The 23,830-nt window shown below is 57.6% G+C and overlaps 1 protein-coding gene across 2 annotated transcripts in view; it reads left to right on the forward strand.

Annotated features, from left to right (window-relative positions):
• Positions 1 to 23,830, forward strand: part of erbb2 (erb-b2 receptor tyrosine kinase 2) — a 217,907-nt gene that overhangs the window by 81,498 nt on the left and 112,579 nt on the right. For both annotated transcript variants that reach the window (XM_063037112.1, XM_063037113.1), the window contains exons 5-7: positions 1,184 to 1,321; positions 1,953 to 2,021; positions 3,373 to 3,491. In XM_063037112.1, coding sequence (XP_062893182.1) covers positions 1,184 to 1,321; positions 1,953 to 2,021; positions 3,373 to 3,491 — 326 coding nt within the window. The remainder of the gene's footprint in view (positions 1 to 1,183; positions 1,322 to 1,952; positions 2,022 to 3,372; positions 3,492 to 23,830) is intronic.

Genomic DNA, 23,830 nt, shown 5'->3' on the forward strand with positions numbered 1-23,830 from the left:
CCTTCCCCGTGAGTGGCTCGAGCCGCAAGGCGGCGGGAGGGTTGAGATCAGAGTCTTCCTTCTCCCAGATGAGCTGCCAGCCTCGGCTGACGAGCCGCCATCTGCCCGAGGCGAGGCCTTTGCCCCTTCTCCTGTGGGTGGAAACGGTTCTGCTGGGCAGAGTGGCTCAGCCAGACGTGAAGCTGGGGAGATGGGCTGGGTTGTCGGGCAGAATCAGGGTTAACATCACCAGAATACGTCGTGGAATTTGTGGCAGCAGTACAATGCGATACATAATAATAGAAAGAAAAAGCTCGGTAAACTAGAGTAAACATTTATATGATATTTATTTATATTAAATAGTTAAGTTCAATAAGTAGAGCAAAAATAGAACTTTAAAAAAAGTAATGAGGTAGTGTTCACGGGTTCAATGTCCATTCGGAAATCTGATGGCAGAGGGGAAGAAGCTGTTCCTGAATCGTTGAGTGTGTGTCTTCAGGCTCCTGTACCTCCTCCCTGATGGCAGAGGGGAAGAAGCTGTTCCTGAATCGTTGAGTGTGTGTCTTCAGGCTCCTGTAACCCCTCCCTGATGGCAGAGGGGAAGAAGCTGTTCCTGAATCACTGAGTGTGTGTCTTCAGGCTCCTGTACCTCCTCCCTGATGGCAGAGGGGAAGAAGCTGTTCCTGAATCGTTGAGTGTGTGTCTTTTGGCTCCTGTACCTCCTCCCTGATGGCAGAGGGGAAGAAGCTGTTCCTGAATCACTGAGTGTGTGTCTTCAGACTCCTGTACCTCCTCCCTGATGGCAGAGGGGAAGAAGCTGTTCCTGAATCGTTGAGTGTGTGTCTTCAGACTCCTGTACCTCCTCCCTGATGGCAGAGGGGAAGAAGCTGTTCCTGAATCGTTGAGTGTGTGTCTTCAGGCTCCTGTACCTCCTCCCTGATGGCAGAGGGGAAGAAGCTGTTCCTGAATCGTTGAGTGTGTGTCTTCAGACTCCTGTACCTCAGGGGCTATTTCAGACGCACACCATTAGTAGGTAGTGGGAGCTTATCCCCATTCCCGCCCCCATGTCTAATAACTTTAAGGAACGGTTATACAGGGTTATGCGACTCTTTTGTTAAGTTTAATGATGAGTTATTGCAGTTTAACCTCATCGTGTGAGCTACCAGGCTGCGCACCATTAGTAATGCAGGCGTGTGTTCGACAGAAATCCTGACCGGGAGCGTCTGGATCAGCGACAACCCCTACATGTGCTTCCAGGAGACGATTCAGTGGGACGACATTCAGGACAAGAACAACAAGTTCCCCTTCGCCGGGACCGTGGACTGGAATCGGACCGTCTCATGTGAGTGGCGGCTAGCCGTCGCATCTGACGGTGACGGATGGGAACCTGTGCGGGAGGGTTTTTTTAAAGCGGAAAAGCCGTCGCACTGGGGCAGTTCCGCGGATCTCCCGGGTCTCATGTTACGGACGAGCGTCACAAGCCGGGGCTCTTCCCTGGTCTCCCGTGCCTTACCATGACCTCCGCTCTCCGCGGAGCGTTGCAGGAACACCTGCCTGGCCGTTGGATCTCACCGTAGATCGCATCCGCTCAGTCCGCCGGAGCGGGGCAAGGCACGTCCCTGTCTCACCGGGGTACGAGACCCGCCAACTACCCTCACCTGCTGAAACACTGTGGCACGGCATGCGGCCGCTGTCGTGTGCAAACAGCAACTGGGGGGCCACGGCTGAGAGCTGACTGTCTGCTTGGGGACCCAAGGTGAGTGAGCTGCCCCCTCCCCCCCGCCCCCAGAAAGGACAAGCCCCTTCACCAGAAGGGTAACCCTCCGGACACCCCGTACGCACGAGTGGCTCGTCGGTAAATGGAGGCTGGCGTTGGCCGCCCACCTCTGGGGGATACGGGACAGCGCAGGTTCTGTCCTCGATGTGCCGTGCTTTAAATGCCGTCTCTTCCTCTCTCTCTACCCCTTTCATAGGTGAAAGCTGCAGTCCTCTCTGTGAGTCGTCATCGTGCTGGGGTTCGGGTCCTGACTACTGCCAGACGTGTGAGTGACCCCAAACGCTCTAAATCAGTGTCGCGGCGGGGGAGCCTCATCAGTTATAGCCCCCCCCCCCCGTGATCTCTCATTTATCGCCAGTGCCGGCCTTCCAGTCGGGATCGGACTTTCTGGGGGGGTGGGAGGTAGCGTAGCGGTGAGCGGACGCTTTACGGTACAGGCGACACGGGTTCGATTCCCGTGCGTTCGTACGTTCTCTCCCCGCAGCCACGAGAGTTTCCTCCCACGGTCTGGAGACGTATGGGTCAGGCTCAGCGATCCGTGGGCGTGCAGTGTTGGCGCCTGGTGCGTGGCGACACTTTATGGGGCAGACCCCCCCCCCGGCACAATCCTACGGCTGGAGTGACGCGCCAAAGCTGATCCTTAACCCTTCGGTTTCCTGTGCTCCGTTTGACGCGCCGGCCGTCCGCGACAGTACCGGCGGTGGTCCGCTTGCTCGCGCTCCGGGCGCCACAGCAGACCTTCACCCAAGGGTGCTGGCGTTCAACGCCAGGGCAGCCTGTACTCTGAGCGTTCACCGGGATGGGGACCCACCCAGAGCTCTGACTTCGCACGTAGACCATTACAACACGGTACAGTGCAATGTTGTGCTGACCTTTAACCGACTCTAAAATCAATATAACCCTTCCCTCTGCCACCACCCCTTGGCACGTGGCCAAGTGGTAAAGGCATTCGACCAGTAATCTGAATGAGCCCCAGCCGGGGGAACGTGTTGTGTCCGTGAGCAAGGCACTTAACCACACATTGCTCTGCGACAACACCGGTGCCAAGCTGTATGGGTCCTAATGCCCTTCCCTTGGACAACATCAGTGTCGTGGAGAGGGGAGACTTGCAGCATGGGCAACTGCCGGTCTTCCATACAACCTTGCCCAGGCCTGCGCCCTGGAGAGTGAAGACTTTCCAGGCGCAGATCCATGGTCTGGCAAGACTAACGGATGCCTTTATTTATTTTACCACTGCCCCTGGCAGGACGTTCCACGCACTCACCACTCTCCGTGTAAACAACAATTACTCCCCCACCCCACTAACTTCCTCCAGTCATGTTGATCTATATGCTGTCTTGTGTCAGCCATTTCTACACTAGCTGTCCACTCTATCTGCCTCTTACCATCTTATACACCTCGATCGAGCCTCCGCTGATCCCCAGAGCAAAGCTGTGCCTCACCTAACCTACCCTCACAGCACTCGCTCTCTACACCTGGTAAATCTCCTCTGCCCTCCTCCTGAAGCATCCCCGTCCTTCGCGTCCTGAGGCGACCAGAACCGACCACCGTTTTCGGCGGGTGCTCTAAAGGGGGTTTTAATGATGCCGCGATCCCCTGCTGGTTCCGTTTTGCAGTGACTCGGAAGATCTGCGCGCAGGAATGCCTGACCCGCTGCAAGGGGACGCACCCTACGGACTGCTGTCACAGCGAGTGCGCCGCGGGCTGCGTGGGCCCCAAGGACACCGACTGCCTGGTAAGGACCAGGGAGCGCCCACAGAGCCGGGACCCGTGTGGCAATGGTGGACTGTCCGTGTCTCTCTGCACCCTGAGGACTGTCTGTATCTCTCTGCACCCTGAGGACTGTCTGTCTCTCTGCACCCTGAGGACTGTCCGTGTCTCTCTGCACCCTGAGGACTATCTGTCTCTCTCTGCACCCTGAGGACTGTCTGTGTCTCTGCGCCCCAAGGACTGTCTGTCTCTCTGCACCCTGAGGACTGTCTGTCTCTCTGCACCCTGAGGACTGTCCGTATCTCTCTGCACCCTGAGGTCTATCTGTCTCTCTGCACCCTGAGGACTATCTGTCTCTCTGCATCCTGAGGACTGTCTGTGTCTCTGCACCCTGAGGTCTGTCTGTGTCTCTCTGCACCCTGAGGACTGTCCGTATCTCTCTGCACCCTGAGGACTGTCTCTGTCTCTCTGTACCCTGAGGACTTTCTGTCTCTCTGCACCCTGAGGACTGTCTGTCTCTTTGCACCCTGAGGACTGTCCGTGTCTCTCTGCACCCTGAGGACTGTCTGTCTCTCTGCACCCTGAGGACCGTCTGTCTCTCTGCACCCTGAGGACTGTCCGTGTCTCTCTGCACCCTGAGGTCTGTCTGTGTCTCTCTGCACCCTGAGGACTGTCCGTATCTCTCTGCACCCTGAGGACTGTCTCTGTCTCTCTGTACCCTGAGGACTGTCCGTGTCTCTGCACCCTGAGGCCTGTCTGTCTCTCTGTACCCTGAGGACTGTCTGTCTCTCTTCACCCTGAGGACTGTGTCTGTCTCTCTGCACCCTGAGGACTGTCTGTCTCTCTGTACCCTGAGGACTGTCTCTGTCTCTCTGCACCCTGAGGACTGTGTCTGACTCTCTGCACCCAGAGGACTGTCTGTGTCTCTCTGCACCCTGAGGACTCTCCGTGTCACTGCACCCTGAGGACTCTCTGTCTTTCTGCACCCTGTGGACTGTCCGTGCTTCTCTGCACCCTGAGGACTATCTGTCTCTCTCTGAGCCCTGAGGACTGTCCGTGTCTCTCTGCACCCTGAGGACTGTCTGTCTCTCTGCACCCCGAAGACTATCGCTGTCTCTCTGCACCGTGAGGACTATCCGTATCTCTCTGCACCCTGAGGTCTGTCTGTCTCTCTACACCCTGAGGACTGTCTGTCTCTCTGCACCCCGAGATCTGTCTGTCTCTCTGCACCCTGAGGACTGTCTGTCTCTCTACACCCTGAGGACTGTCTGTCTCTCTGCACCCTGAGGACTGTCCGTGTCTCTCTGCACCCTGAGGGCTGTCTGTCTCTCTGCACCGTGAGGACTATCTGTATCTCTCTGCACCCTGAGAACTGTCTGTCTCTCTACACCCTGAGGACTGTCTGTCTCTCTGCACCCTGAGGACTGTCCGTGTCTCTCTGCACCCTGAGGGCTGTCCATGTCTCTCTGCACCCTGAGGACTGTCCGTGTCTCTCTGCACCCTAAGGACTGTCTGTCTCTCTGCACCCTGAGTACTGTCCGTGTCTCTGCACCCTGAGGTCTGTCTGTCTCTCTGCACCCTGAGGACTGTCCGTCTCTCTCTGAACCCTGAGGTCTGTCTGTCTCTCTGAACCCTGAGGACTGTCTGTCTCTCTGCTCCCTGAGGACTGTCCGTATCTCTCTGCACCCTGAGGACTGTCTGTCTCTCTGCACCCTGAGATCTGTCTGTCTCTCTGCACCCTGAGGACTGTCCGTGTCTCTCTGCACCCTGAGGGCTGTCCATGTCTCTCTGCACCCTGAGGACTGTCCGTGTCTCTCTGCACCCTAAGGACTGTCTGTCTCTCTGCACCCTGAGTACTGTCCGTGTCTCTGCACTCTGAGGTCTGTCTGTCTCTCTGCACCCTGAGGACTGTCCGTCTCTCTCTGAACCCTGAGGTCTGTCTGTCTCTCTGAACCCTGAGGACTGTCTGTCTCTCTGCTCCCTGAGGACTGTCCGTATCTCTCTGCACCCTGAGGACTGTCCGCGTCTCTCTTCACCCTGAGGACTGTCCGTATCTCTCTGCACCCTGACGACTGTCCGTGTCTCTCTGCACCCTGAGGACTGTCTGTGTCTCTGCACCCTGAGGCCTGTCTGTCTCTCTTCACCCTGAGGACTGTGTCTGTCTCTCTGCACCCTGAGGACTGTCTGTCTCTCTGTACCCTGAGGACTGTCTCTGTCTCTCTGCACCCTGAGGACTGTGTCTGACTCTCTGCACCCTGAGGACTGTCTACGTCTCTCTGCACCCTGAGGACTCTCCGTGTCACTGCACCCTGAGGACTGTCCGTGTCTCTCTGCACCCTGAGGACTGTCTGTCTCTCTGCACCCTGAGGACTGTCCGTGTCTCTTCTGCACCCTGAGGCCTGTCTGTCTCTCTGCACCCTGAGGACTGTCTGTCTGTCTGCACCCTGAGGGCTGTCTATCTTTCTACACCCTGAGGTCTGTCTGTCTCTCTGCACCCTGAGGGCTGTCTGTCTCTCTGCTCCCTGAGGACTGTCTGTCTCTCTGTACCCTGAGGACTGTCTGTCTCTCTGCACCCTGAGGACTGTGTCTGACTCTCTGCACCCAGAGGACTGTCTGCGTCTCTCTGCACCCTGAGGACTCTCCGTGTCACTGCACCCTGAGGACTGTCTGTCTTTCTGCACCCTGTGGACTGTCCGTGCTTCTCTGCACCCTGAGGACTATCTGTCTCTCTCCACCCTGAGGACTGTCTGTCTCTCTCTGAGCCCTGAGGACTGTCCGTGTCTCTCTGCACCCTGAGGACTGTCCGTGTCTCTCTGCACTCTAAGGACTGTCAGTCTCTCTGCACCCTGAGTACTGTCCGTGTCTCTGCACCCTGAGGTCTGTCTGTCTCTCTGCACCCTGAGGACTGTCCGTCTCTCTCTGAACCCTGAGGTCTGTCTGTCTCTCTGAACCCTGAGGACTGTCTGTCTCTCTGCTCCATGAGGACTGTCCGTATCTCTCTGCACCCTGAGGACTGTCCGTGTCTCACTGCACCCTGAGAACTGTCTGTCTCTCTGCACCCTGAGGTCTGTCTGTCTTTCTGCACCCTGAGAACTGTCTATCTCTCTGCACCCTGAGGACTGTCTGTCTCTCTGCACCCTGACGACTGTCCGTGTCTCTCTGCACCCTGAGGACTGTCCGTGTCTCTGCACCCTGAGGCCTGTCTGTCTCTCTTCACCCTGAGGACTGTGTCTGTCTCTTCTGCACCCTGAGGACTGTCTGACTTTCTGCACCCTGAGGCCTGTCTGTCTCTCTGCACCCTGAGGACTGTCTGTCTCTCTGCACCCTGAGGTCTGTCTGTGTCTCTCTGCACCCTGAGGACTGTCTCTGTCTCTCTGTACCCTGAGGACTGTCTGTCTCTCTGCACCCTGAGGCCTGTCTGTCTCTCTGCACCCTGAGGACTGTCTGTCTCTCTTCACCCTGAGGACTGTGTCTGTCTCACTGCACCCTGAGGACTGTCTGTCTCTCTGTACCCTAAGGACTGTCTCTGTCTCTCTGCACCCTGAGGACTGTGTCTGACTCTCTGCACCCAGAGGACTCTCTGCTTCTCTCTGCACCCTGAGGACTCTCCGTGTCTCTGCACCCTGAGGACTGTCTGTCTCTCTGCACCCTGAGGACTGTGTCTGACTCTCTGCACCCAGAGGACTGTCTGCGTCTCTCTGCACCCTGAGGACTCTCCGTGTCACTGCACCCTGAGGACTGTCTGTCTTTCTGCACCCTGTGGACTGTCCGTGCTTCTCTGCACCCTGAGGACTATCTGTCTCTCTCCACCCTGAGGACTGTCTGTCTCTCTCTGAGCCCTGAGGACTGTCCGTGTCTCTCTGCACCCTGAGGACTGTCCGTGTCTCTCTGCACTCTAAGGACTGTCAGTCTCTCTGCACCCTGAGTACTGTCCGTGTCTCTGCACCCTGAGGTCTGTCTGTCTCTCTGCACCCTGAGGACTGTCCGTCTCTCTCTGAACCCTGAGGTCTGTCTGTCTCTCTGAACCCTGAGGACTGTCTGTCTCTCTGCTCCATGAGGACTGTCCGTATCTCTCTGCACCCTGAGGACTGTCCGTGTCTCACTGCACCCTGAGAACTGTCTGTCTCTCTGCACCCTGAGGTCTGTCTGTCTTTCTGCACCCTGAGAACTGTCTATCTCTCTGCACCCTGAGGACTGTCTGTCTCTCTGCACCCTGACGACTGTCCGTGTCTCTCTGCACCCTGAGGACTGTCCGTGTCTCTGCACCCTGAGGCCTGTCTGTCTCTCTTCACCCTGAGGACTGTGTCTGTCTCTTCTGCACCCTGAGGACTGTCTGACTTTCTGCACCCTGAGGCCTGTCTGTCTCTCTGCACCCTGAGGACTGTCTGTCTCTCTGCACCCTGAGGTCTGTCTGTGTCTCTCTGCACCCTGAGGACTGTCTCTGTCTCTCTGTACCCTGAGGACTGTCTGTCTCTCTGCACCCTGAGGCCTGTCTGTCTCTCTGCACCCTGAGGACTGTCTGTCTCTCTTCACCCTGAGGACTGTGTCTGTCTCACTGCACCCTGAGGACTGTCTGTCTCTCTGTACCCTAAGGACTGTCTCTGTCTCTCTGCACCCTGAGGACTGTGTCTGACTCTCTGCACCCAGAGGACTCTCTGCTTCTCTCTGCACCCTGAGGACTCTCCGTGTCTCTGCACCCTGAGGACTGTCTGTCTTTCTGCACCCTGTGGACTGTCCGTGCTTCTCTGCACCCTGAGGACTATCTGTCTCTCTCCACCCTGAGGACTGTCTGTCTCTCTCTGAGCCCTGAGGACTGTCTGTGTCTCTCTGAACCCTGAGGACTGTCCGTGTCTCTCTGCACCCTGAGATATGTCTGTCTCTCTGCACCCTGAGGGCTGTCCGTATCTCTCTGCACTCTGAGGGCTGTCCATGTCTCTCTGCACCCTGAGGACTGTCTGTGTCTCTCTGCACCCTAAGGACTGTCTGTCTCTCTGCACCCTGAGTACTGTCCGTGTCTCTGCACCCTGAGGTCTGTCTGTCTCTCTGCACCCTGAGGACTGTCCGTCTCTCTCTGAACCCTGAGGTCTGTCTGTCTCTCTGAACCCTGAGGACTGTCTGTCTCTCTGCTCCCTGAGGACTGTCCGTGTCTCTGCACCCTGAGGCCTGTCTGTATCTCTTCACCCTGAGGACTGTGTCTGTCTCTCTGCACCCTGAGGCCTGTCTGTCTCTCTTCACCCTGAGAACTGTCTCTGTCTCTCTGCACCCTGAGGACTGTGTCTGACTCTCTGCACCCTGAGGACTGTCTACGTCTCTCTGCACCCTGAGGACTCTCCGTGTCACTGCACCCTGAGGGCTGTCTGTCTGTCTGCACCCTGAGGCCTGTCTGTCTCTCTGCACCCTGAGGACGTCCGTGTCTCTCTGCACCCTGAGGACTGTCTGTCTCTCTGCACCCTGAGGACTGTCCGTGTCTCTTCTGCACCCTGAGGCCTGTCTGTCTCTCTGCACCCTGAGGACTGTCTGTCTGTCTGCACCCTGAGGGCTGTCTGTCTTTCTGCACCCTGAGGTCTGTCTGTCTCTCTGCACCCTGACGGCTGTCTGTCCCTCTGCACCCTGAGGACTGTCTGTCTGTCTGCACCCTGAGGGCTGTCCGTGTCTCTCTGCACCCTGAGGACTGTCTGTGTCTCTCTGCACCCTGAGGTCTGTCTGTCTCTCTGCACCCTGAGGACTGTCTGTCTCTCTGCACCCTGAGGACTGTCCGTGTCTCTTCTGCACCCTGAGGACTGTCTGTCTCTCTGCACCCTGAGGACTGTCCGTGTCTCTTCTGCACCCTGAGGACTGTCTGACTTTCTGCACCCTGAGGCCTGTCTGTCTCTCTGCACCCTGAGGACTGTCTGTCTGTCTGCACCCTGAGGACTGTCTCTGTCTCTCTGCACCCTGAGGACTGTCTGTCTCTCTGCATCCTGAGGACTGTCTGTGTCTCTGCACCCTGAGGTCTGTCTGTGTCTCTCTGCACCCCGAGGACTGTCCGTATCTCTCTGCACCCTGAGGACTGTCCGTGTCTCTCTGCACCCTGAGGACTGTCTGTCTCTCTGCACCCTGAGGACTGTCTATCTCTCTGCACCCTGAGGACTGTCTGTTTCTCTGCACCCTGACGACTGTCCGTGTCTCTCTGCACCCTGAGGACTGTCCGTGTCTCTGCACCCTGAGGCCTGTCTGTCTCTCTTCACCCTGAGGACTGTGTCTGTCTCTCTGCACCCTGAGGACTGTCTGTCTCTCTGTACCCTGAGGACTGTCTCTGTCTCTCTGCACCCTGAGGACTGTGTCTGACTCTCTGCACCCTGAGGACTGTCTACGTCTCTCTGCACCCTGAGGACTCTCCGTGTCTCTGCACCCTGAGGGCTGTCTGTCTGTCTGCACCCTGAGGCCTGTCTGTCTCTCTGCACCCTGAGGACTGTCCGTCTCTCTCTGCACCCTGAGGACTGTCTGTCTCTCTGCACCCTGAGGACTGTCCGTGTCTCTTCTGCACCCTGAGGCCTGTCTGTCTCTCTGCACCCTGAGGACTGTCTGTCTGTCTGCACCCTGAGGGCTGTCTGTCTTTCTACACCCTGAGGACTGTCTGTCTCTCTGTACCCTGAGGACTATCTGTCCCTCTGCACCCTGAGGACTGTCTGTCTGTCTGCACCCTGAGGGCTGTCCGTGTCTCTCTGCACCCTGAGGACTGTCCGTGTCTCTCTGCACCCTGAGGTCTGTCTGTCTCTCTGCACCCTGAGGACTGTCTGTCTCTCTGCACCCTGAGGACTGTCCGTGTCTCTTCTGCACCCTGAGGACTGTCTGTCTCTCTGCACCCTGAGGACTGTCCGTGTCTCTTCTGCACCCTGAGGACTGTCTGACTTTCTGCAGCCTGAGGCTTGTCTGTCTCTCTGCACCCTGAGGACTGTCTGTCTGTGTGCACCCTGAGGTCTGTCTCTGTCTCTCTGCACCCTGAGGACTGTCTGTCTCTCTGCACCCTGAGGTCTGTCTGTCTCTCTGCATCCTGAGGCCTGTCCGTGTCTCTCTGCACCCTGAGGTCTGTCTGTGTCTCTCTGCACCCTGAGGACTGTCCGTATCTCTCTGCACCCTGAGGACTGTCTCTGTCTCTCTGTACCCTGAGGACTGTCCGTGTCTCTGCACCCTGAGGACTGTCTGTCTCTCTTCACCCTGAGGACTGTGTCTGTCTCTCTGCACCCTGAGGACTGTCTGTCTCTCTGTACCCTGAGGACTGTCTCTGTCTCTCTGCACCCTGAGGACTGTGTCTGACTCTCTGCACCCAGAGGACTGTCTGCGTCTCTCTTCACCCTGAGGACTGTGTCTGTCTCTCTGCACCCTGAGGACTGTCTGTCTCTCTGTACCCTGAGGACTGTCTGCGTCTCTCTGCACCCTGAGGACTCTCCGTGTCACTGCACCCTGAGGACTGTCTGTCTCTCTGCACCCTGTGGACTGTCCGTGCTTCTCTGCACCCTGAGGTCTGTCTGTCTCTCTGCACCCTGAGGACTGTCTGTCTCTCTGCACCCTGAGGACTGTCCGTGTCTCTTCTGCACCCTGAGGACTGTCTGACTTTCTGCACCCTGAGGCCTGTCTGTCTCTCTGCACCCTGAGGACTGTCTGTCTGTCTGCACCCTGAGGACTGTCCGTGTCTCTCTGCACCCTGAGGACTGTCCGTGTCTCTCTGCACCCTGAGGACTGTCCGTGTCTCTCTGCACCCTGAGGTCTGTCTGTCTCTCTGCACCCTGAGGACTGTCTGTCTCTCTGCACCCAGAGGACTCTCTGCTTCTCTCTGCACCCTGAGGACTCTCCGTGTCTCTGCACCCTGAGGACTGTCTGTCTTTCTGCACCCTGTGGACTGTCCGTGCTTCTCTGCACCCTGAGGACTATCTGTCTCTCTCCACCCTGAGGACTGTCTGTCTCTCTCTGAGCCCTGAGGACTGTCTGTGTCTCTCTGAACCCTGAGGACTGTCCGTGTCTCTCTGCACCCTGAGATATGTCTGTCTCTCTGCACCCTGAGGGCTGTCCGTATCTCTCTGCACTCTGAGGGCTGTCCATGTCTCTCTGCACCCTGAGGACTGTCTGTGTCTCTCTGCACCCTAAGGACTGTCTGTCTCTCTGCACCCTGAGTACTGTCCGTGTCTCTGCACCCTGAGGTCTGTCTGTCTCTCTGCACCCTGAGGACTGTCCGTCTCTCTCTGAACCCTGAGGTCTGTCTGTCTCTCTGAACCCTGAGGACTGTCTGTCTCTCTGCTCCCTGAGGACTGTCCGTGTCTCTGCACCCTGAGGCCTGTCTGTCTCTCTTCACCCTGAGGACTGTGTCTGTCTCTCTGCACCCTGAGGCCTGTCTGTCTCTCTTCACCCTGAGAACTGTCTCTGTCTCTCTGCACCCTGAGGACTGTGTCTGACTCTCTGCACCCTGAGGACTGTCTACGTCTCTCTGCACCCTGAGGACTCTCCGTGTCACTGCACCCTGAGGGCTGTCTGTCTGTCTGCACCCTGAGGCCTGTCTGTCTGTCTGCACCCTGAGGCCTGTCTGTCTCTCTGCACCCTGAGGACGTCCGTGTCTCTCTGCACCCTGAGGACTGTCTGTCTCTCTGCACCCTGAGGACTGTCCGTGTCTCTTCTGCACCCTGAGGCCTGTCTGTCTCTCTGCACCCTGAGGACTGTCTGTCTGTCTGCACCCTGAGGGCTGTCTGTCTTTCTGCACCCTGAGGTCTGTCTGTCTCTCTGCACCCTGAGGGCTGTCTGTCTCTCTGCACCCTGAGGACTGTCTGTCTCTCTGTACCCTGAGGACTGTCTGTCCCTCTGCACCCTGAGGACTGTCTGTCTGTCTGCACCCTGAGGGCTGTCCGTGTCTCTCTGCACCCTGAGGACTGTCTGTGTCTCTCTGCACCCTGAGGTCTGTCTGTCTCTCTGCACCCTGAGGACTGTCTGTCTCTCTGCACCCTGAGGACTGTCCGTGTCTCTTCTGCACCCTGAGGACTGTCTGTCTCTCTGCACCCTGAGGACTGTCCGTGTCTCTTCTGCACCCTGAGGACTGTCTGACTTTCTGCACCCTGAGGCCTGTCTGTCTCTCTGCACCCTGAGGACTGTCTGTCTGTCTGCACCCTGAGGACTGTCTCTGTCTATCTGCACCCTGAGGACTGTCTGTCTCTCTGCATCCTGAGGACTGTCTGTGTCTCTGCACCCTGAGGTCTGTCTGTGTCTCTCTGCACCCCGAGGACTGTCCGTATCTCTCTGCACCCTGAGGACTGTCCGTGTCTCTCTGCACCCTGAGGACTGTCTGTCTCTCTGCACCCTGAGGACTGTCTATCTCTCTGCACCCTGAGGACTGTCTGTTTCTCTGCACCCTGACGACTGTCCGTGTCTCTCTGCACCCTGAGGACTGTCCGTGTCTCTGCACCCTGAGGCCTGTCTGTCTCTCTTCACCCTGAGGACTGTGTCTGTCTCTCTGCACCCTGAGGACTGTCTGTCTCTCTGTACCCTGAGGACTGTCTCTGTCTCTCTGCACCCTGAGGACTGTGTCTGACTCTCTGCACCCTGAGGACTGTCTACGTCTCTCTGCACCCTGAGGACTCTCCGTGTCTCTGCACCCTGAGGGCTGTCTGTCTGTCTGCACCCTGAGGCCTGTCTGTCTCTCTGCACCCTGAGGACTGTCCGTCTCTCTCTGCACCCTGAGGACTGTCTGTCTCTCTGCACCCTGAGGACTGTCCGTGTCTCTTCTGCACCCTGAGGCCTGTCTGTCTCTCTGCACCCTGAGGACTGTCTGTCTGTCTGCACCCTGAGGGCTGTCTGTCTTTCTACACCCTGAGGACTGTCTGTCTCTCTGTACCCTGAGGACTATCTGTCCCTCTGCACCCTGAGGACTGTCTGTCTGTCTGCACCCTGAGGGCTGTCCGTGTCTCTCTGCACCCTGAGGACTGTCCGTGTCTCTCTGCACCCTGAGGTCTGTCTGTCTCTCTGCACCCTGAGGACTGTCTGTCTCTCTGCACCCTGAGGACTGTCCGTGTCTCTTCTGCACCCTGAGGACTGTCTGTCTCTCTGCACCCTGAGGACTGTCCGTGTCTCTTCTGCACCCTGAGGACTGTCTGACTTTCTGCAGCCTGAGGCTTGTCTGTCTCTCTGCACCCTGAGGACTGTCTGTCTGTGTGCACCCTGAGGTCTGTCTCTGTCTCTCTGCACCCTGAGGACTGTCTGTCTCTCTGCACCCTGAGGTCTGTCTGTCTCTCTGCATCCTGAGGCCTGTCCGTGTCTCTCTGCACCCTGAGGTCTGTCTGTGTCTCTCTGCACCCTGAGGACTGTCCGTATCTCTCTGCACCCTGAGGACTGTCTCTGTCTCTCTGTACCCTGAGGACTGTCCGTGTCTCTGCACCCTGAGGACTGTCTGTCTCTCTTCACCCTGAGGACTGTGTCTGTCTCTCTGCACCCTGAGGACTGTCTGTCTCTCTGTACCCTGAGGACTGTCTCTGTCTCTCTGCACCCTGAGGACTGTGTCTGACTCTCTGCACCCAGAGGACTGTCTGCGTCTCTCTTCACCCTGAGGACTGTGTCTGTCTCTCTGCACCCTGAGGACTGTCTGTCTGTCTGCACCCTGAGGACTGTCCGTGTCTCTCTGCACCCTGAGGACTGTCCGTGTCTCTCTGCACCCTGAGGTCTGTCTGTCTCTCTGCACCCTGAGGACTGTCTGTCTCTCTGCACCCTGAGGACTGTCCGTGTCTCTTCTGCACCCTGAGGACTGTCTGTCTCTCTGCACCCTGAGGACTGTCCGTGTCTCTTCTGCACCCTGAGGACTGTCTGACTTTCTGCACCCTGAAGCTTGTCTGTCTCTCTGCACCCTGAGGACTGTCTGTCTGTGTGCACCCTGAGGTCTGTCTCTGTCTCTCTGCACCCTGAGGACTGTCTGTCTCTCTGCACCCTGAGGTCTGTCTGTCTCTCTGCATCCTGAGGCCTGTCCGTGTCTCTCTGCACCCTGAGGTCTGTCTGTGTCTCTCTGCACCCTGAGGACTGTCCGTATCTCTCTGCACCCTGAGGACTGTCTCTGTCTCTCTGTACCCTGAGGACTGTCTGTGTCTCTGCACCCTGAGGACTGTCTGTCTCTCTTCACCCTGAGGACTGTGTCTGTCTCTCTGCACCCTGAGGACTGTCTGTCTCTCTGTACCCTGAGGACTGTCTCTGTCTCTCTGCACCCTGAGGACTGTGTCTGACTCTCTGCACCCAGAGGACTGTCTGCGTCTCTCTGCACCCTGAGGACTGTGTCTGTCTCTCTGCACCCTGAGGACTGTCTGTCTCTCTGTACCCTGAGGACTGTCTGCGTCTCTCTGCACCCTGAGGACTCTCCGTGTCACTGCACCCTGAGGACTGTCTGTCTCTCTGCACCCTGTGGACTGTCCGTGCTTCTCTGCACCCTGAGGTCTGTCTGACTCTCTGCACCCAGAGGACTGTCTGCGTCTCTCTTCACCCTGAGGACTGTGTCTGTCTCTCTGCACCCTGAGGACTGTCTGTCTCTCTGTACCCTGAGGACTGTCTGCGTCTCTCTGCACCCTGAGGACTCTCCGTGTCACTGCACCCTGAGGACTGTCTGTCTCTCTGCACCCTGTGGACTGTCCGTGCTTCTCTGCACCCTGAGGTCTGTCTGTCTCTCTGCACCCTGAGGACTGTCTGTCTCTCTGCACCCTGAGGACTGTCCGTGTCTCTTCTGCACCCTGAGGACTGTCTGACTTTCTGCACCCTGAGGCCTGTCTGTCTCTCTGCACCCTGAGGACTGTCTGTCTGTCTGCACCCTGAGAACTGTCTCTGTCTCTCTGCACCCTGAGGACTGTGTCTGACTCTCTGCACCCTGAGGACTGTCTACGTCTCTCTGCACCCTGAGGACTCTCCGTGTTACTGCACCCTGAGGGCTGTCTGTCTGTCTGCACCCTGAGACCTGTCTGTCTCTCTGCACCCTGAGGACGTCCGTGTCTCTCTGCACCCTGAGGACTGTCTGTCTCTCTGCACCCTGAGGACTGTCCGTGTCTCTTCTGCACCCTGAGGCCTGTCTGTCTCTCTGCACCCTGAGGACTGTCTGTCTGTCTGCACCCTGAGGGCTGTCTGTCTTTCTGCACCCTGAGGTCTGTCTGTCTCTCTGCACCCTGAGGGCTGTCTGTCTCTCTGCACCCTGAGGACTGTCTGTCTCTCTGTACCCTGAGGACTGTCTGTCCCTCTGCACCCTGAGGACTGTCTGTCTGCACCCTGAGGGCTGTCCGTGTCTCTCTGCACCCTGAGGACTGTCTGTGTCTCTCTGCACCCTGAGGTCTGTCTGTCTCTCTGCACCCTGAGGACTGTCTGTCTCTCTGCACCCTGAGGACTGTCCGTGTCTCTTCTGCACCCTGAGGACTGTCTGTCTCTCTGCACCCTGAGGACTGTCCGTGTCTCTTCTGCACCCTGAGGACTGTCTGACTTTCTGCACCCTGAGGCCTGTCTGTCTCTCTGCACCCTGAGGACTGTCTGTCTGTCTGCACCCTGAGGACTGTCTCTGTCTATCTGCACCCTGAGGACTGTCTGTCTCTCTGCATCCTGAGGACTGTCTGTGTCTCTGCACCCTGAGGTCTGTCTGTGTCTCTCTGCACCCCGAGGACTGTCCGTATCTCTCTGCACCCTGAGGACTGTCCGTGTCTCTCTGCACCCTGAGGACTGTCTGTCTCTCTGCACCCTGAGGACTGTCTATCTCTCTGCACCCTGAGGACTGTCTGTTTCTCTGCACCCTGACGACTGTCCGTGTCTCTCTGCACCCTGAGGACTGTCCGTGTCTCTGCACCCTGAGGCCTGTCTGTCTCTCTTCACCCTGAGGACTGTGTCTGTCTCTCTGCACCCTGAGGACTGTCTGTCTCTCTGTACCCTGAGGACTGTCTCTGTCTCTCTGCACCCTGAGGACTGTGTCTGACTCTCTGCACCCTGAGGACTGTCTACGTCTCTCTGCACCCTGAGGACTCTCCGTGTCTCTGCACCCTGAGGGCTGTCTGTCTGTCTGCACCCTGAGGCCTGTCTGTCTCTCTGCACCCTGAGGACTGTCCGTCTCTCTCTGCACCCTGAGGACTGTCTGTCTCTCTGCACCCTGAGGACTGTCCGTGTCTCTTCTGCACCCTGAGGCCTGTCTGTCTCTCTGCACCCTGTGGACTGTCTGTCTGTCTGCACCCTGAGGGCTGTCTGTCTTTCTACACCCTGAGGACTGTCTGTCTCTCTGTACCCTGAGGACTATCTGTCCCTCTGCACCCTGAGGACTGTCTGTCTGTCTGCACCCTGAGGGCTGTCCGTGTCTCTCTGCACCCTGAGGACCGTCCGTGTCTCTCTGCACCCTGAGGTCTGTCTGTCTCTCTGCACCCTGAGGACTGTCTGTCTCTCTGCACCCTGAGGACTGTCCGTGTCTCTTCTGCACCCTGAGGACTGTCTGTCTCTCTGCACCCTGAGGACTGTCCGTGTCTCTTCTGCACCCTGAGGACTGTCTGACTTTCTGCAGCCTGAGGCTTGTCTGTCTCTCTGCACCCTGAGGACTGTCTGTCTGTGTGCACCCTGAGGTCTGTCTCTGTCTCTCTGCACCCTGAGGACTGTCTGTCTCTCTGCACCCTGAGGTCTGTCTGTCTCTCTGCATCCTGAGGCCTGTCCGTGTCTCTCTGCACCCTGAGGTCTGTCTGTGTCTCTCTGCACCCTGAGGACTGTCCGTATCTCTCTGCACCCTGAGGACTGTCTCTGTCTCTCTGTACCCTGAGGACTGTCTGTGTCTCTGCACCCTGAGGACTGTCTGTCTCTCTTCACCCTGAGGACTGTGTCTGTCTCTCTGCACCCTGAGGACTGTCTGTCTCTCTGTACCCTGAGGACTGTCTCTGTCTCTCTGCACCCTGAGGACTGTGTCTGACTCTCTGCACCCAGAGGACTGTCTGCGTCTCTCTTCACCCTGAGGACTGTGTCTGTCTCTCTGCACCCTGAGGACTGTCTGTCTCTCTGTACCCTGAGGACAGTCTGCGTCTCTCTGCACCCTGAGGACACTCCGTGTCACTGCACCCTGAGGACTGTCTGTCTCTCTGCACCCTGTGGACTGTCCGTGCTTCTCTGCACCCTGAGGTCTGTCTGACTCTCTGCACCCAGAGGACTGTCTGCGTCTCTCTTCACCCTGAGGACTGTGTCTGTCTCTCTGCACCCTGAGGACTGTCTGTCTCTCTGTACCCTGAGGACTGTCTGCGTCTCTCTGCACCCTGAGGACTCTCCGTGTCAATGCACCCTGAGGACTGTCTGTCTCTCTGCACCCTGTGGACTGTCCGTGCTTCTCTGCACCCTGAGGTCTGTCTGTCTCTCTGCACCCTGAGGACTGTCTGTCTCTCTGCACCCTGAGGACTGTCCGTGTCTCTTCTGCACCCTGAGGACTGTCTGACTTTCTGCACCCTGAGGCCTGTCTGTCTCTCTGCACCCTGAGGACTGTCTGTCTGTCTGCACCCTGAGGACTATCTGTCTGTCTGCACCCTGAGGACTGTCCGTGTCTCTCTGCACCCTGAGGACTGTCCGTGTCTCTCTGCACCCTGAGGTCTGTCTGTCTCTCTGCACCCTGAGGACTGTCTGTCTCTCTGCACCCTGAGGACTGTCCGTGTCTCTTCTGCACCCTGAGGACTGTCTGTCTCTCTGCACCCTGAGGACTGTCCGTGTCTCTTCTGCACCCTGAGGACTGTCTGACTTTCTGCACCCTGAAGCTTGTCTGTCTCTCTGCACCCTGAGGACTGTCTGTCTGTGTGCACGCTGAGGTCTGTCTCTGTCTCTCTGCACCCTGAGGACTGTCTGTCTCTCTGCACCCTGAGGACCGTCTGTCTCTCTGCATCCTGAGGCCTGTCCGTGTCTCTCTGCACCCTGAGGTCTGTCTGTGTCTCTCTGCACCCTGAGGACTGTCCGTATCTCTCTGCACCCTGAGGACTGTCTCTGTCTCTCTGTACCCTGAGGACTGTCTGTGTCTCTGCACCCTGAGGACTGTCTGTCTCTCTTCACCCTGAGGACTGTGTCTGTCTCTCTGCACCCTGAGGACTGTCTGTCTCTCTGTACCCTGAGGACTGTCTCTGTCTCTCTGCACCCTGAGGACTGTGTCTGACTCTCTGCACCCAGAGGACTGTCTGCGTCTCTCTTCACCCTGAGGACTGTGTCTGTCTCTCTGCACCCTGAGGACTGTCTGTCTCTCTGTACCCTGAGGACTGTCTGCGTCTCTCTGCACCCTGAGGACTCTCCGTGTCACTGCACCCTGAGGACTGTCTGTCTCTCTGCACCCTGTGGACTGTCCGTGCTTCTCTGCACCCTGAGGTCTGTCTGTCTCTCTGCACCCTGAGGACTGTCTGTCTCTCTGCACCCTGAGGACTGTCCGTGTCTCTTCTGCACCCTGAGGACTGTCTGACTTTCTGCACCCTGAGGCCTGTCTGTCTCTCTGCACCCTGAGGACTGTCTGTCTGTCTGCACCCTGAGAACTGTCTCTGTCTCTCTGCACCCTGAGGACTGTGTCTGACTCTCTGCACCCTGAGGACTGTCTACGTCTCTCTGCACCCTGAGGACTCTCCGTGTCACTGCACCCTGAGGGCTGTCTGTCTGTCTGCACCCTGAGGCCTGTCTGTCTCTCTGCACCCTGAGGACGTCCGTGTCTCTCTGCACCCTGAGGACTGTCTGTCTCTCTGCACCCTGAGGACTGTCCGTGTCTCTTCTGCACCCTGAGGCCTGTCTGTCTCTCTGCACCCTGAGGACTGTCTGTCTGTCTGCACCCTGAGGGCTGTCTGTCTTTCTGCACCCTGAGGTCTGTCTGTCTCTCTGCACCCTGAGGGCTGTCTGTCTCTCTGCACCCTGAGGACTGTCTGTCTCTCTGTACCCTGAGGACTGTCTGTCCCTCTGCACCCTGAGGACTGTCTGTCTGTCTGCACCCTGAGGGCTGTCCGTGTCTCTCTGCACCCTGAGGACTGTCTGTGTCTCTCTGCACCCTGAGGTCTGTCTGTCTCTCTGCACCCTGAGGACTGTCTGTCTCTCTGCACCCTGAGGACTGTCCGTGTCTCTTCTGCACCCTGAGGACTGTCTGTCTCTCTGCACCCTGAGGACTGTCCGTGTCTCTTCTGCACCCTGAGGACTGTCTGACTTTCTGCACCCTGAGGCCTGTCTGTCTCTCTGCACCCTGAGGACTGTCTGTCTGTCTGCACCCTGAGGACTGTCTCTGTCTCTCTGCACCCTGAGGACTGTCTGTCTCTCTGCATCCTGAGGACTGTCTGTGTCTCTGCACCCTGAGGTCTGTCTGTGTCTCTCTGCACCCCGAGGACTGTCCGTATCTCTCTGCACCCTGAGGACTGTCCGTGTCTCTCTGCACCCTGAGGACTGTCTGTCTCTCTGCACCCTGAGGACTGTCTATCTCTCTGCACCCTGAGGACTGTCTGTTTCTCTGCACCCTGACGACTGTCCGTGTCTCTCTGCACCCTGAGGACTGTCCGTGTCTCTGCACCCTGAGGCCTCTCTGTCTCTCTTCACCCTGAGGACTGTGTCTGTCTCTCTGCACCCTGAGGACTGTCTGTCTCTCTGTACCCTGAGGACTGTCTCTGTCTCTCTGCACCCTGAGGACTGTGTCTGACTCTCTGCACCCTGAGGACTGTCTACGTCTCTCTGCACCCTGAGGACTCTCCGTGTCTCTGCACCCTGAGGGCTGTCTGTCTGTCTGCACCCTGAGGCCTGTCTGTCTCTCTGCACCCTGAGGACTGTCCGTCTCTCTCTGCACCCTGAGGACTGTCTGTCTCTCTGCACCCTGAGGACTGTCCGTGTCTCTTCTGCCCCCTGAGGCCTGTCTGTCTCTCTGCACCCTGAGGACTGTCTGTCTGTCTGCACCCTGAGGGCTGTCTGTCTTTCTACACCCTGAGGACTGTCTGTCTCTCTGTACCCTGAGGACTATCTGTCCCTCTGCACCCTGAGGACTGTCTGTCTGTCTGCACCCTGAGGGCTGTCCGTGTCTCTCTGCACCCTGAGGACTGTCCGTGTCTCTCTGCACCCTGAGGTCTGTCTGTCTCTCTGCACCCTGAGGACTGTCTGTCTCTCTGCACCCTGAGGACTGTCCGTGTCTCTTCTGCACCCTGAGGACTGTCTGTCTCTCTGCACCCTGAGGACTGTCCGTGTCTCTTCTGCACCCTGAGGACTGTCTGACTTTCTGCAGCCTGAGGCTTGTCTGTCTCTCTGCACCCTGAGGACTGTCTGTCTGTGTGTACCCTGAGGTCTGTCTCTGTCTCTCTGCACCCTGAGGACTGTCTGTCTCTCTGCACCCTGAGGTCTGTCTGTCTCTCTGCATCCTGAGGCCTGTCCGTGTCTCTCTGCACCCTGAGGTCTGTCTGTGTCTCTCTGCACCCTGAGGACTGTCCGTATCTCTCTGCACCCTGAGGACTGTCTCTGTCTCTCTGTACCCTGAGGACTGTCCGTGTCTCTGCACCCTGAGGACTGTCTGTCTCTCTTCACCCTGAGGACTGTGTCTGTCTCTCTGCACCCTGAGGACTGTCTGTCTCTCTGTACCCTGAGGACTGTCTCTGTCTCTCTGCACCCTGAGGACTGTGTCTGACTCTCTGCACCTAGAGGACTGTCTGCGTCTCTCTTCACCCTGAGGACTGTGTCTGTCTCTCTGCACCCTGAGGACTGTCTGTCTCTCTGTACCCTGAGGACTGTCTGCGTCTCTCTGCACCCTGAGGACTCTCCGTGTCACTGCACCCTGAGGACTGTCTGTCTCTCTGCACCCTGTGGACTGTCTGTCTCTCTGCACCCTGAGGACTGTCCGTGTCTCTTCTGCACCCTGAGGACTGTCTGACTTTCTGCACCCTGAGGCCTGTCTGTCTCTCTGCACCCTGAGGACTGTCTGTCTGTCTGCACCCTGAGGACTATCTGTCTGTCTGCACCCTGAGGACTGTCCGTGTCTCTCTGCACCCTGAGGACTGTCCGTGTCTCTCTGCACCCTGAGGTCTGTCTGTCTCTCTGCACCCTGAGGACTGTCTGTCTCTCTGCACCCTGAGGACTGTCCGTGTCTCTTCTGCACCCTGAGGACTGTCTGTCTCTCTGCACCCTGAGGACTGTCCGTGTCTCTTCTGCACCCTGAGGACTGTCTGACTTTCTGCACCCTGAAGCTTGTCTGTCTCTCTGCACCCTGAGGACTGTCTGTCTGTGTGCACCCTGAGGTCTGTCTCTGTCTCTCTGCACCCTGAGGACTGTCTGTCTCTCTGCACCCTGAGGTCTGTCTGTCTCTCTGCATCCTGAGGCCTGTCCGTGTCTCTCTGCACCCTGAGGTCTGTCTGTGTCTCTCTGCACCCTGAGGACTGTCCGTATCTCTCTGCACCCTGAGGACTGTCTCTGTCTCTCTGTACCCTGAGGACTGTCTGTGTCTCTGCACCCTGAGGACTGTCTGTCTCTCTTCACCCTGAGGACTGTCTGTCTCTCTTCACCCTGAGGACTGTCTCTGTCTCTCTGCACCCTGAGGACTGTGTCTGACTCTCTGCACCCAGAGGACTGTCTGCGTCTCTCTTCACCCTGAGGACTGTGTCTGTCTCTCTGCACCCTGAGGACTGTCTGTCTCTCTGTACCCTGAGGACTGTCTGCGTCTCTCTGCACCCTGAGGACTCTCCGTGTCACTGCACCCTGAGGACTGTCTGTCTCTCTGCACCCTGTGGACTGTCCATGCTTCTCTGCACCCTGAGGTCTGTCTGACTCTCTGCACCCAGAGGACTGTCTGCGTCTCTCTTCACCCTGAGGACTGTGTCTGTCTCTCTGCACCCTGAGGACTGTCTGTCTCTCTGTACCCTGAGGACTGTCTGCGTCTCTCTGCACCCTGAGGACTCTCCGTGTCACTGCACCCTGAGGACTGTCTGTCTCTCTGCACCCTGTGGACTGTCCGTGCTTCTCTGCACCCTGAGGTCTGTCTGTCTCTCTGCACCCTGAGGACTGTCTGTCTCTCTGCACCCTGAGGACTGTCCGTGTCTCTTCTGCACCCTGAGGACTGTCTGACTTTCTGCACCCTGAGGCCTGTCTGTCTCTCTGCACCCTGAGGACTATCTGTCTGTCTGCACCCTGAGAACTGTCTCTGTCTCTCTGCACCCTGAGGACTGTGTCTGACTCTCTGCACCCTGAGGACTGTCTACGTCTCTCTGCACCCTGAGGACTCTCCGTGTCACTGCACCCTGAGGGCTGTCTGTCTGTCTGCACCCTGAGGCCTGTCTGTCTCTCTGCACCCTGAGGACGTCCGTGTCTCTCTGCACCCTGAGGACTGTCTGTCTCTCTGCACCCTGAGGACTGTCCGTGTCTCTTCTGCACCCTGAGGCCTGTCTGTCTCTCTGCACCCTGAGGACTGTCTGTCTGTCTGCACCCTGAGGGCTGTCTGTCTTTCTGCACCCTGAGGTCTGTCTGTCTCTCTGCACCCTGAGGGCTGTCTGTCTCTCTGCACCCTGAGGACTGTCTGTCTCTCTGTACCCTGAGGACTGTCTGTCCCTCTGCACCCTGAGGACTGTCTGTCTGTCTGCACCCTGAGGGCTGTCCGTGTCTCTCTGCACCCTGAGGACTGTCTGTGTCTCTCTGCACCCTGAGGTCTGTCTGTCTCTCTGCACCCTGAGGACTGTCTGTCTCTCTGCACCCTGAGGACTGTCCGTGTCTCTTCTGCACCCTGAGGACTGTCTGTCTCTCTGCACCCTGAGGACTGTCCGTGTCTCTTCTGCACCCTGAGGACTGTCTGACTTTCTGCACCCTGAGGCCTGTCTGTCTCTCTGCACCCTGAGGACTGTCTGTCTGTCTGCACCCTGAGGACTGTCTCTGTCTCTCTGCACCCTGAGGACTGTCTGTCTCTCTGCATCCTGAGGACTGTCTGTGTCTCTGCACCCTGAGGTCTGTCTGTGTCTCTCTGCACCCCGAGGACTGTCCGTATCTCTCTGCACCCTGAGGACTGTCCGTGTCTCTCTGCACCCTGAGGACTGTCTGTCTCTCTGCACCCTGAGGACTGTCTATCTCTCTGCACCCTGAGGACTGTCTGTTTCTCTGCACCCTGACGACTGTCCGTGTCTCTCTGCACCCTGAGGACTGTCCGTGTCTCTGCACCCTGAGGCCTCTCTGTCTCTCTTCACCCTGAGGACTGTGTCTGTCTCTCTGCACCCTGAGGACTGTCTGTCTCTCTGTACCCTGAGGACTGTCTCTGTCTCTCTGCACCCTGAGGACTGTGTCTGACTCTCTGCACCCTGAGGACTGTCTACGTCTCTCTGCACCCTGAGGACTCTCCGTGTCTCTGCACCCTGAGGGCTGTCTGTCTGTCTGCACCCTGAGGCCTGTCTGTCTCTCTGCACCCTGAGGACTGTC

Source organism: Mobula hypostoma, chromosome X1 (assembly GCF_963921235.1).
Source record: "Mobula hypostoma chromosome X1, sMobHyp1.1, whole genome shotgun sequence".
NCBI lineage: Eukaryota > Metazoa > Chordata > Chondrichthyes > Myliobatiformes > Myliobatidae > Mobula > Mobula hypostoma.